We start from the raw sequence: 14391 nt of genomic DNA, 5'->3' as shown, positions 1-14391 counted from the left end.
GGCAGGCTCACCAACGATCAGGGGAGCAGCGACATCGTGGAAAGAATCTTTCCACGATGTCCTGCTCCTGGTTACCAGCCTGCTGCTGAAGCAGGAGCAGGCTGGTAACCATGGTAAACATCGGGTTACTAGGGGCACACGCGCACCTAGTAACCCGATGTTTACCAGGGTTACCACTCTGCTACAGTGAGCGGGAGGTTACCGCTCACTTTAGCAGGCTCGTAACCATGATAAACAACGGGTTACTAGGTGTGCGTGTGCCCCTAGTAACCCAATGTTTATCATGGTTACCAGCCTGCTAAAGTGAGCGGTAACCTCCCGCTCACTGTAGCAAAGTGGTAACCATGGTAAACATCGGGTTACTAGGTGCGAGTGTGCCCCTAGTAACCTGATGTTTACCATGGTCACCAGTCTGATCGCTGCTCCCGCTGGTCACACACAGCGATGTGTGCTGACCAGCGCGAGGGCAACGACCAAAAAATGGTCCAGGACACTTTGCAGCGATCAGCGACCTCACAGCAGGGGCCTGATCGCTGCAAAGTGTCACACATAGCGACATCGCTGGTGAGGTCGCTGTTGCGTCACCAAAACCGTGACACAGCAACGATCTCGCTAGCGATCTTGCTATGTGAGACTCGGGCTTAACATCTGCCAGAGCAAATGGGGATGACCCACAAAGCAACCGAATGTCCAAACAGAGCTGTGAGAGTCAGGCAGAGCTGAATACCTCTGACTACGTCAGATTGTGTAAGAACCTCTTCAGCAGATGAGGAGTGAAGTGCTTAAAGGAGAGCAATCTCCTCATTAGGCTGAGGAAAAAATCACACTGCTCGAAATAAGAAATGGAGAGATATCCATGATTGACGGGAAAGGGGGTGCAAGATCAGAAAGAAGTCACCAAGATCCAGGGGGGACAATACGATGGACCTGAGTTTGCCCTGCCCAGGCAAGAAGTCCTGACCAATGGCTTACAAGTCAAGTTCTGCTGTATCACGATCGCCAATGCAGGAACTTGGGAGTCAACCCTGGCTCAAGACAGCCAAGCAAAAATGTAAAAAAAGAGGATATCTCTGTAGGAGCACTGCCGATAGGTTCTTACCTAAGAACAAGAAACGTAATGATGGACACGTGACTACTAAGGCCCTTGTTCCCTAATCATAGTCAGACATACCTAATCGAAAAGGCCTGAAGCCTTCCAAACTGCAGACCAAACAGTCCTGCCAGTAAATTATATAACCAAGAAATTGGGTAGAAGAGGAATCTGTTGGGAAAGGTCTATCTAGATGCTATGGGTATTGCCCCATCTACAGCGAAGAATGGGAGTCCTGGACTCAATCGGAGGAATCCTGAGCTTAGCAGACATTCAAAATCTTTAGTCCGAGCTCGGGAAGCATAACCCTGCCCTGATAGAGAAAGACCAACATTCCCCTGAAATGTAAAAGAGCTCAGACCTCTGCCCTGACCCATCACTTACCGGAGAAAACTACTAGGGAAGGAGGTAGGCTTTTTGGGAGACCATTAAAGAAGTAAAATCTTCAAAAGCCCTGGCGATCCAGGCAACACAACAAAAGTCTATTGTCTGAACGAACTGCCTTAATGCTCAAATAAGACGGACCTGGCCAGCGCTCCCTTAGGAGGTGAAAAGATGGAAACCCTGCTAGTATTCTCTAACCCAGCCATCAAGGAATGTAGGTGAAAAGGACTAGGATAAGGTGGAGACCGAGATATCATAAAGAGATGAACCAAAGTATTGAAGTAGCTGCCTCAAAGGGAGATTAAAATATCCACTAAATGCATCTAAAAGTGGCGCCCTACTCAGGGACAATGCCTCCACAAGGGCAGAGAATCTAGGGGACTCCCTGAAAAAATGAAGCTCACTAGCAAAAAGGTCAGACTGTCAAGGGAATATGGGTGACTCAACTCTAGGGCTCAGGACGCGTTAAACCCGGTATATGTGATCAATTGTCTAAGATACCACGAACAAAAGACTCCTAATAGCTGAAGAAGCCTATATGAGTGTGACTGGCCAGCATCCTGCACTGCAAAGCAAAAAAAAAATCTAACTGAGTGAAGCAGTCACCCCTGGGTCTAGAATTAGAGGAAATGTCCCTGCTAAAGGTTGAAATCATTAACCAAAAGGCAACTATGATCCTCCAGCCAGAAAAGTTAGAGCAGGGCTACCTGGACTGCTTGAGGAATACACTAAGCTGAGAGGTCTCTTCCAGAGACAAAGTTAAAAGTTAAAGAAGCACACAGAAGTCTTGCAACTTCGCCAAACCAAAAGGGCTCTGTCAATAGGTTTGACTCACCTAGGACACGGTCAGAGACCTGTGGTTCATCAGAAACAGACCCTACTGAGGTCAAAGTACTCTCTTGTTGATGTGTGCAAACTGACCTACCAAGCTGTATCCACTAAATGCTGACTCAAAAAACCAAGGAAGGGGGAGGACGACGTCGCACTGCTGCCTGAGGTGAGGCGTGAGGGTGTCCTCCCTGCTACTTCCTTGTTGGAATCTCACGGAGCATTATCCGCTTCCCGCTGCTGCCGCACGTCCATAAGGAGGAAGTGATGGGCAGCAGCAGGATGGGTATGCCCCCAAGAGCAGGACCTGACCGAGCACAAAATGGATGCCAACGTGCGGTGACCGGCATGTGGCAAGGACAGTGTTCCCGACGGCGAGTGGGCCCCCCAGTTTGTCCAGGTCCTTGGCACTTGCCCGGGTGTGCTGAGTTATGCTGCCGGCCGTGGGAGGAGGGGCGCAGAGAGTGAGATGGAAGAATGGGGATGCAGTGAAACGACAGCAGGTGCGGCCACAGAGGGAGACCCTGGGCGCCAGGATAGGACCCTGACACCGGGACGCCACAGAAAAACCACCACAGAGAAGCCAGCACAACGCAGGGCCACAGCAAGGGACCTACATTAACTGTCCAGAAGAAGCTTGATCCGGTGGATAGGCGTCAGGAAGTCCGGGCTTCATCTTCCACTCCATGCAAATATGCCAAGCTATGGTGGGCAGGCTAGTGGGTTGAAGTCAAAGGCAAAATAAAAAAAACGCGTTAGGTACCAGATCGAAAACTGTGTCAAGGTACACCATCCTGCCATAACGACAAGAGGGGATACAGGCTAGCTGTACTCTCCATCACTCTGTGGGGTGAAGCAGAGTGACTTTCTTACCCATCCTATTAAAAATTTGAGCCACAGCCCAAGTTGAAGAACAAAGGAAGAGAAAAAAGTTAGTTCCCAACTTGCCTAATCAAGGCTAAGACAGGTCTGCTTCTCAGACCCATGTCGGCTACCAAATGACACGAAGCTAAACTGAATAATTGAATGTTAGCGGCCCAGGTGGGGAGAAGCCAGCTTTTTTTCCTAAGGCCGGGGTCACACGAGCCGATTCTCTCATGCGAGAGAATCAGGCCACCCGGCTCATACTCTGATCAGAGAGTGAGTAAAGTGTCAGTTTACTGTGATCCGATTCTCTTGCAAGAGAGAATTGTATAACAGGTGTGGAGAAGACAAAGAACTTAATTTCTCCATCTTCTTCATTTTCTCTGAGCGCGTATATCGCACTGCACTTGAATAACATCCGAGTGCAGTCTGTTTGCCCTGCACCAATAGACTTGTATAGGTGTGTGTGCTCCGAATCAGCATGAGAAAAAAAATAGCAGATATACACTGGCCCATAGTATAATATTGGTCCAAGGGCTATTCGATAAAACATTGTATTGCACTTGTCCAATTTATACACTCATGCCAGCGAGTCCTAAGATGTATTCTTTAGTGTTAGCCTCCAGGAGGCACATTTTTCCTGTCTCCCCCAGTGAAACCATCGAGAGAATCTGGTGACAGATCCCCTATACATGCCCATGTGTATAAGAAAGTGGGTTTTTAGTCAACTACTAGATGTCCATAAAAAGTTAACACAGCACGCAGCCTCCTGAATCAGAGTTCAGCAGTGGCGTTAGCCAAGTTGGTCTTCAGAAAATGAGGGTGAATGCAAGAATGACCATTTAAAACTCAGCACCACTAACTAGGCTAGTTACTGATTGCCTACATGTCCTTTTAACAAGGGCCAGCAGGGTAGCAAAAGGCACCTCAAACTGCAGTTTAGGAGGAGGCTATACAACAGACAGCTCCTTAAAGGGAATCTGTAACCACATTTGACCTATCTAAACTATTAATATGGGCATACAGGTTATAGACTGCTGAGGACAGCGATCCCTGTATGCCTGATATCAGATGTCTTCTTGTTGAGGAATCATATTTTATCACTTTATGTAAATGACCTCTTGCAGGTCATGGGGAGGACGTTGCCTGGAAGATGACTCTGCCTCCAGAGCTTATTTTACAAGAAGGGGGAGTTACCAGTGTGAGACAAGTAAGTAACAGAACAGGAGAAATAAAATTTTTCTTCTTGCAAACACATTTTTGCAGCTCTCTGAGCTCTGCTGTATTGCAGCAATAATACAACACTGTCTGCATGTGAGCTCCAGCGCTGAGCCCGCGCTAAACCGGGCACATGTCAGCTGATTTATACAGCAGACATGTGCCCGCAACAGCCGCGGATGGAATAGTGATCCACCCGCGGCTGTTAACTAGTTAAATGCCGCTGTCAATCTCAGACAGCGGCATTTTTTAACATCGCCGCGCCGGAAGATCGTCACTTACCCCGCCCATCGGTAGCATGACAACCCGGGGTCTGCAGCAGACCCCTGTGGCTGTCATGTCCAGATTGCTATGAGTGCCGCCCAGTGGTTGGCGCTCATAGCAAGTGAGCAAATCTGCTACATACAGGCGATCTGATCATGATGATTATGACTTACAGCAAATGAAAACACAAAAGACATTATCTCAGTAAATTAGATTAACAAAAAACACCTGCAAAGGCTTCCGATGCGTTTAAAAAGGTCCCTCAGTCTGTTTCAGTAGGCTCCACAATCATGGGGGAAGACTGCTGACTTGACAGATGTCCAGAAGGGAGTCATTGACACACTCCACAAGGAGGGTAAGCCACAAAAGGTCATTGCTAAAGAAGCTGGCTGTTCACAGAGTGCTGTATCCAAGCATATTAATGGAAAGTTGAGTGGAAAGAAAAAGTGTGGTAGAAAAAGGTGCACAAGCAACCGGGTCTAACCGCAGCCTTGAAAGGATTGTTAAGAAAAGGCCATTCAAAAATTTGGGGGAGATTCACAAGGAGTGGACTGCTGCTGGAGTCATTGTTTCAAGAGCCACCACCCACAGACGTATCCAGGACGTGGGCTACAAGTGTCGCATTCCTTGTGTCAAGCCACTCATGACCAATAGACAACGCCAGAAGCGTCTTACCTGGGCCAAGGAGAAAAAGACCTGAACTGTTGCTCAGTGGTCCAAGGGGTTGTTTTCAGATGAAAGTAAATTTTGCATTTCATTTGGAAATCATGGTCCCAGAGTATAGAGGAAGAGTGGAGAGGCCACAATCCAAGCTGCTTGAGGTGCAGTGTGAAGTTTCCACAATCAGTGATGGTTTGAGGAGCCATGTCATCTGCTGGTGTAGGACCACTGTGTTTTATCAAGATCAAAGTCAGCGCAGCCGTCTACCAGGAAATTTTAGAGCACTTCATGCTTCCCTCTGCCGACAAGCTTTTTGGAGATGAAATATCATTCTCCAGCAGGACTTGGCACCTGTCCACACTGCCAAAAGTACCAATACCTGGTTTACAAACAACAGTATCACTGTGCTTGATTGGCCAGCAAACTCACCTGACCTTAACCCCATAGAGAATCTATGGGGTATTGTCAAGAGGAAGATGAGAGACACCAGACCCAACAATGTAGACGAGCTGAAGGCTGCTATCAAAGCAACCTGGGCTTCCATAACACCTCAGCAGTGCCACAGGCTGATCGCCTCCATGCCACGCCGCATTGATGCAGTAATTGATGCAAAAGGAGCCCGAGCAAGTATTGAGCGCATTTACTGAACATACATTTCAGTAGGATATTTCGGATTTTAAAATCATTTTTGAAGCTGTTGTTATAAAGTATTCTAATTTACTGAGATAATGACTTTTGATGTTTTCTTTGGCTATAAGCAATAATCATCAACATTAACAGAAATAAACACTTGAAATAGTTCACTCTGTTTGTAATGACTATATATAATATATGAGTTTCAATTTTTGCATTGAAGTACTGAAATAAATTAACTTTTTGATGATATTCTAATTTAGTGAGAAGCACTTGTATGTGTTACCTCAAAAAGCAGCAGCTGTGAGAACCTTCTGTATTTCAAGATGTATTGATTAAAATGTACTTTGTTCATGGGAAAACCCCCTTAAGGTCTCCTATTAAAATGTCCAACAAGTTGGGTGAAAACAGGAGACTCTTATTGTCAAAGCAGACATCTGACAAGTCTGCTTAGTAAAACTTGCACATGCTCCCCCACTTTTCCCTCTAATAAACTTACTGTAACTGCCACTTACATTGATCTTTTGTCTTGCCGTCGTCTCCTGACATTTGCCATACGATCAGCCAAGAACGTGGGCGTTTCTTGGTCAGAGGTGGTCACTGACTGACAGTGCTGAGCAAAGGAAGAATGGCCGTCAGTACAACTGATAGCTCAAATAAAGCACAGAATACATGAGGTATATCCTAAATCCACAAATAATCACATGTATTGCTTTAGGACTGGCATTTCCAAGTGTCACATACACGTTTACCATTGTTTTGCGAGTTTGACCATTCACCAGCTCCAAAATCCATGCAGGAAATTTCAATTTTGGGCAGGAGAGTGAATGCAAAAAAAACATTTTTCCTTTTCAATTAAAGAGAGTTGCCTCATCTGGACAAACATTTCTCGAAATGATGACATGTTGGTTGATGGTCGCATGTCGAGCATATACGACCCCAGCTGTGATCACCAAAAATTCAGGAAAAAAAGGCACGATTCCCAATCATACTAGTGAGCGATCATGTATTACAACCGTCTTTCCCACCAAAAAAAACAAAGCTTATTTGTAGGAATTGCATTATGTACTCATACCGTTGCCAAAAATGCAATTTATTTGGTTTACCTCCTCTAGGTTGGTGTATCGGTCATAATCTGTGTAAGTAAAGATACGCGTATTCTTCCGTCCTCCTCCCCGCTCTGAAGATAAGATGTCCTGATGATACTGCCGGTCCAGGGGGGTGCAACAAGCCGCTTCATTTCTATACAGCTCATATTCAAACTGGATCAATTAGATGACAAAAGGCATTTAAGAATAATGATCTGAACAAGAAATGGATTTTATATATAGTTCTAACATAGTTTATATTTATCCCTTAACTTACGCATATATTACACAACTGTTGTCATACAGCCAAGGGTTAAATTAGTATATATTACACCCCAAAAGTAAATTCAGGAATGGACCCCGCCCCCCAGTGGTTCTTGTTTTGGCAAACGGAATTGCTCCCATGTAATAATACATTTCCTGATCATTGATAAGTGCACACGTTGCGTTTTTACCCGGTCCTTTGTCTGCCCTTATTCACACAATGAGGTCAACTTTGACACATGAGAACATAGTAAGGGTAATTTAGACTAAAATATATATTTTAATTAAACAAGTTAAAATGTGAATTTAAAATATATGACAATGGAGACAATATAGAACTATCCCCCTAGGTTATGGGTATGATACAAATGATTAGGGTTATTTTTTTCTGCTGCTCCCTCCAACTTTGACACATGGTAAGGTTTTAATATTAGACAGTGTAGGACCGTCCCGAATAGGGTCACCGTGCCGTGGTGGGATGGCTTTTATGCTATTTTTGCACATTACAGCAGGGTTTATGTTCATTTTGTTTCTTGTAGGCTTTATTTTACAGTATCAGCAGAGTGAATGAGAGTCCTCAAATCTAACGCACATGCTGTTTAGCTTTTCCTTAAGATTTGAAGCAGTTTCATATCTGTAGCTTGTTGATTCATCCATTTTAATGACTGTGAAAATATGCATCACATTAAAAACACATTTTTACTGCCAAGAAACACGTTTTTGGTGCAGAAATGTCTGTAGCAAATACTTAACGTGTGCACATACCCTAAGAGGCACACACGTTACTGACGTTTTGGATATATTATAATTATGGGACTGATATAGGTCCCACACCTATCTCCAGAATGGGGTCTTGTCTTGTGCCACCATGAAGAGCCGAGCTTGCATGTTAGTTCAGCTATTTATTACAAATCCCATAGAAGTAGAGAGAACATCACATTAGCAGACACCACTCCATTCCCAGCAGCGTGAGACAGGTCCATGTCCTCTAAACAGGTAGGACCCCCATCTATCACACACTTATGGCATATCCTGTGGCTAGGTCATAAATGTCTGGTTATACCCTTTAGCCACCGGCTGTATCTTCAGCTATCAGATGATGGATGTGTGAGGATAATAACGAGCCTTACTGTGTTGAGACAACCTCTTTAAATGTAATTTGTATTCAGAAAAGACAAGCAAGTGCCAATCCTCGTACAAGTGTGACCTCAAAGCATGGGAATTGGGCTACGTGGTCAAATCCAAGCCAACAGGCCGACTGGAAGACTCATTGTACACACAAGGTGCATTAAACAGTCCACTATGGGAGGATGTGTAGTTACTCTGCGTATAGGGGTGATGTCCGCTAGATAGAGATCAGGCACAGACGATCAGTCTGCCTCTACCTGCTGAGTGACCCCACACCTTATTATGTCTCACTTACATTTTTCTTCCCTATGCAAAAAAATACAGGGACAAAATAGTCCTCAAATATGGCTGAAGAAAAAGACATTTAGAAATAAAGTACCGCACTAAAAAGCTTCTCCTGCCAGGATATCACAACTTCTTCATCGTCATCACCAGCTCGGTATCCACCTATATTTTCAAGTTAAGATGGAGGGGAGGAAGAAAGGAAAGGAGAAAACGTGAATCAGAGCAGTCAGAATAACATCTAATGGTCGGTCACAACATTAAAGGGATCAGTCCCTATACATTACTGGTCCCAGTGATCAGTCCCTATATATTACTGGTCCCAGTGATCAGTCCCTATATATTACTGGTCCCAGTGATCAGTCCCTACATATTACTGGTCCCAGTGATCAGTCCCTACATATTACTGGTCCCAGTGATCAGTCCCTATATATTACTGGTCCCAGTGATCAGTCCCTACATATTACTGGTCCCAGTGATCAGTCCCTATATATTACTGGTCCCAGTGATTAGTCCCTATATATTACTGGTCCCAGTGATCAGTCCCTATATATAACTGGTCCCAGTGATAATTCCCTATATATTACTGGTCCCAGTGATCAGTCCCTATATATGACTGGTCCCAGTGATCAGTCCCTATATAGGACTGGTCCCTGTGATGCTTTCCTTTATACTTACTGGTCCGAGTGATCAGTCCCTATATATTACTGGTCCCAGTGATCAGTCCCTATATATTACTGGTCCCAGTGATCAGTCCCTATATATGACTGGTCCCTGTGATGCTTTCCTTTATACTTACTGGTCCCAGTGATCAGTCCCTATATATCATTGGTCCCAGTGATCAGTCCCTATATATTACTGGTCCCAGTGATCAGTCCCTATATATGACTGGTCCCTGTGATCAGTCCCTATATATGACTGGTCCCTGTGATGCTTTCCTTTATACTTACTGGTCCCAGTGATCAGTCCCTATATATGACTGGTCCCAGTGATCAGTCCCTATATATGACTGGTCCCAGTGATGCTTTCCTTTATACTTACTGGTGCCAGTGTTGGAGTTCAGGGTCCGCAGCGCGATGTCCCCTCTGCCTCCCTCCTCCTGCTGCTCCTGTACCCGCTGCACCAGGGCACTGACCGGAGACACCCGCTGCAGCTTTACCCTGCAGAAACACACGTCACCGGCTGCTCAATGATAACTACGACCACTATACGGCGTCACCGCTCCCTTACCGGATCTTCAGGTTCTTGATGGGGTCCCGGGACCTGTACACCGCCTCCCCGGAGTCCTGGGTCCATTCCTCCGCCATCACGGACCTGCGCGTCCTCGTCTCCCAGGTAACAGCGACGTGCGCGCTCACCGGTCCTATCGTCACCACGTCCAGAACAAATGGGATGATCATTCTGTCACGACGGCTTTGTTCCTTGTAAACAAATGCGCCCTCTGCGGGTAGAAATCCGAATGACAATAGGCTAGTACTGAGTCCTGAGAGCGTCATCTGGGAGTGATGGGAGACTGTTATCAGGGTCACCAGGGTGCACGATACAGAGCCCAGATCAGTGCCCTTGTCTTCCTGCATGGAAGGCCAACCGCACTCCACTGATAAGAACATTCCTCACCGGTCCCTCTAGGTGCCGATGCCCTTTAAATACCGGGTACATTATTGCATTGGGGAAAACATGACTGTAAAGGTGGTTAAAGGGGCTGTACCAGGGTTTAAATTCTCTGTTTAAATCGTCAGATTGGCATAGGAAACAGCGAAACTGGACAGCACTGCTAACCCATAATAGTGATTGGTACATTACTACCCTTACTGGTGTATGGGGCCCGGTGAGCAGCAAGAAAGAGGGTGGTCCGGACTGGGTGAGACACACTTGCACAGGGCCGGCTCCAGGTTTTTGTGGGCCCTGGGCGAACGAGTCTCAGTGGGCCCCTTTAACACATACCATGATTCATGATGCACAGATACCGCAGAGAAATATAGGTATAGTACAATGCAAAGATTTCACCTGTTACATTACATGAGTGATATCTATTGTAAATTCTACAATAGCTCAGAAACCGACGAATTCTCTCAACGCACAGTACAGACCGGACAGTATAGTCCTCCATACAGTATTATGGGCACCACATAGTCCTCCATACAGTATTATGGGCCCCATATATTGCTCCATGCAGAATACTGGTCCCCATATAACGCTCCATACAGAATACTGGTCCCCATATAACGCTCCATACAGAATACTGGTCCCCATATAATGCTCCATACAGAATACTGGTCCCCATATAATGCTTCATACATGATACTGGTCCCCATATAACGCTCCATACAGAATACTGGTCCCCATATAATGCTCCATACAGAATACTGGTCCCCATATAATGCTTCATACAGGATACTGGTCCCCATATAACGCTCCATACAGGATACTGGTCCCCATATAATGCTCCATACAGGATACTGTCCCCCATATAAAGCTGCATACAGAATACTGGTCCCCATATAACGCTCCATACAGAATACTGGTCCCCATATAACGCTCCATACAGGATACTGGTCCCCATATAACGCTCCATACAGGATACTGGTCCCCATATAACGCTCCATACAGGATACTGGTCCCCATATAATGCTCCATACAGGATAGTGGCTCCCATATAAAGCTCCATGGAGGATACTGGCCCCCTTATAACACTCCATACAGAATACTGGCCCCCACATAATGCCCCATGCAGGATGTCACCCCCCCCTTATAATGGCCCATGCAGGATGTCACCTCTCCCCCCATATAATGCCCCATGCAGGATCTCACCTCTCCCCCTATATAATGCCCCATGCAGGATGTAACCTCCCCCCCCCTTATAATGCCCCATGCAGGATGTCACCTCTCCCCCACCATATAATGCCCCAAGCAGGATGTCACCTCTCCCCCCCATATAATGCCCCATGCAGGATGTCACCTCTCCCCCCCATATAATGCCCCATGTAGGATGTCACTCTCCCCCCCCATATAATGCCCCATGCAGGATGTCACCTCTCCCCCCCATATAATGCCCTATGCAGGATTTCATCTCCCCCCCCATATAATGCCCGAAGTAGGATGTCATCTCTCCCCCCATATAATGCCCCATGCAGGATGTCACCTCTCCCCCCATATAATGCCCAATGCAGGATGTCACCTCTCCCCCCATATAATGCCCCATGCAGGATGTCACCTCTCCCCCCATATAATGCCCCATGCAGGATGTCACCTTTCCCCCCATATAATGCCCCATGCAGGATGTCATCTCTCCCCCCATATAATGCCCCATGCAGGATGTCACCTCCCCCCCATATAATGCCCCAAGCAGGATGTCACCTCCCTCCCATATAATGCCCCATGCAGGATGTCACCTCTCCCTCCCTTATAATGCCCCATGCAGGATGTCACCCCCCCCATATAATGCCCTATGCAGGATGTCACTTGTCCCCCCCCTTATAATGCCCCATGCAGAATGTCACTTGTCCCCCCCCATATAATGCCCCATGAAGGATGTCGCTTGTCCCCCCCTTATAATGCCCCATGCAGGATGTCACCTCCCCCCCATAAAATGCCCCATGCAGGATATCACTTGTCCCCCCCCATATAATGCCCCATGCAGAATGTCACTTGTCCCCCCCCCCATATAATGCCCCATGCAGGATGTCGCTTGTCCCCCCCCACTATATAATGCCCCATGCCTCAATACATATAAAAAAAAAATCAAATACTCCTCACTTCTCACCTGCTGCTGCTGCTCCGGACCCCTCACCCACACCGGCGTCTTCCCGCTCTGCGCTGCCTGTGACGGCTCAAGAGAGAGCGCGGTGTAAAGACCACGCCCTCTGACCTGAGATGTCACAGTGCAGCAGCCGCGGAAGAGACCGGAGCTGCTGTGGAGGCACGGGGAGAGGTAAGTATTGTGCCAGGGTCCTGAGCAAGCGGGGGGAGCGGGCGCTGACACCGGCTCCGCACCGCTCACGGGTCCCATAGCACGCCGGGGTGCCCTACGGTGAGTGGGCCCCCCCGCCTGCTCAGGACCCCAGCACTTGCCCGGGTGTGCCGGGTGCTGACGCTGGTCCTGCGCTTGCAGCATGTCTCACCCAGTCCAGCCCCCCCCCCTTTTGCTTCTGTTCACTATGCTGCAGGGATGGGTTGGGCCGGTTTAGTGTTTAACTGAACATATGTCCTCGGGCGCACATTCAGTTGAAATATATTGCCATTCAGGAAACCACCAGCTTCCTGCACCACAATAGTTGACAGCTGCCAGCCAATCAGGAGCCGGCCGCTGACGTTGGCGGCTTAGATCGTCACTGTCGCGTCCGCGCCACATATGAAGAAGGACGAGGCCTACGCTGGACCACGGCCAGGTAAGGAGAAACTTTTTTTTTGTGAAAAGCCGCAATATGGAGGACAGGGAGACATGATGGATGTGGTGCCAGGAATGAGAACACATGACGGATATGGTGCCAGGAATGAGAAGATGAATGTGGGGCTAGGAATGGTCACTATGTGGTGGTAATATGTGGTTCGCCATCGTGTGACGGTATTTGTCCCTTGTATTTGATATTATTCAGTCTCTATGTGGTGGTGACATGTTGTCTGGTCACAGTGTAGCGATATTTGTTCCTTGTATGTGGTATTATTCGGTTACTATGTGATGTTAATATGTGGTCTGGCCATGGTGTATCTGTATTTGTTCCTTGTATGTGATATTATTTGGTCACTATGTGGTGGTAATATGTGGTCTGGTCACGGTGTGGCGGCATTTGTCCCTTGTATATGAAATTATTGGTCACTATATGGTGGTAATATGTGGTCTGGTCACGTTGTGGTGGTATTTGTCCCTTGTATGTGATATTATTGGTTACTATGTGGTGGTAATGTGTGGTTTGGTCATGGTGTGACGGTATTTGTTCCTTTTATGTGGTATTATTGGTCATTTTAAAAAATGTATATGATGAGTTCCCTTAAATAAAAATAAATTAAAATATACCTAAAAATAGTATTGGATATTTTAAGAAATGTTTAATAGGTTAGAGTAGAGTAGGGCCTGGCCAAAAGAGTCTACCTTGTCGTGGTGGTGGCTTAAAAAATCTTTTGGCCAAAACAAAAGCTGATGGCTATGTATGTGATCTGGTGTTCGATGGGAACTGTTAATGTGAGATTTGTGACGACGTGGTGCGGAAGAGGAGTTTTTCCAAGAGTGGGCTGTGGGACTGTGGAAGGTTCGAGGGGTGGAGGCGGATCTGGGGTGGAGCCTGGGCGGAGTCTCAAGAGGGCCCAAAAATGTTGCCAGTATTGGGCCCAGAAATTCCTAGTGGCGGCCCTGCCTAGAACCATGAGAGGTACAGGACTCCTGGATTTACCATTATATCATCAAGCCGCCTTATTAGTTAGACTCATCGATTGGCATTTTCACTCCAATCAGTGGGTCATAATAGAACAGGAGTGCTCTCATTCACCTTTCAATTATTTGCCTTGGGCTGAATCCAAAGATAAAGTACCTATAGCTGCACAAGGGTTATTAATCAAAGCTACTTTAAAGATATTGAATAAAATAAGACAGAAAAAAGGCCTCATAAATTCTTATAATCCCTTAACTCCTATATTCTCTAACCCTGACTTCCTTCCAGGCATCAATAGAGATAAATTCCTAGGATGGAGCTC

General features: G+C 46.6%; 1 protein-coding gene across 2 annotated transcripts in view; it reads right to left on the bottom strand.

Moving 5' to 3' along the window:
- MKS1 (MKS transition zone complex subunit 1) overlaps positions 1 to 10081 on the bottom strand; it is a 45528-nt gene extending 35447 nt beyond the window's left edge. For both annotated transcript variants that reach the window (XR_012297242.1, XM_073667624.1), the window contains exons 1-5: positions 9934 to 10081; positions 9745 to 9863; positions 8801 to 8868; positions 7048 to 7203; positions 6457 to 6554 (exon numbers count right to left, since the gene is read on the bottom strand). Coding sequence is in view for 1 of the 2 variants with exons in the window: in XM_073667624.1 (XP_073523725.1) it covers positions 6457 to 6554; positions 7048 to 7203; positions 8801 to 8868; positions 9745 to 9863; positions 9934 to 10010 (518 nt within the window). In the remaining variant the exon portion in view is untranslated. The remainder of the gene's footprint in view (positions 1 to 6456; positions 6555 to 7047; positions 7204 to 8800; positions 8869 to 9744; positions 9864 to 9933) is intronic.
- Positions 10082 to 14391: the final 4310 nt, after the last annotated feature.

This window comes from Phyllobates terribilis, unplaced genomic scaffold (assembly GCF_046119375.1).
Source record: "Phyllobates terribilis strain yellow unplaced genomic scaffold, ASM4611937v1 Scaffold_2__4_contigs__length_985480577, whole genome shotgun sequence".
NCBI classification, from domain to species: Eukaryota; Metazoa; Chordata; class Amphibia; order Anura; family Dendrobatidae; genus Phyllobates; species Phyllobates terribilis.
The sequence above is the reverse complement of the archived record's forward strand: the minus strand, read 5'-3'. Positions and strand labels throughout refer to the sequence as shown.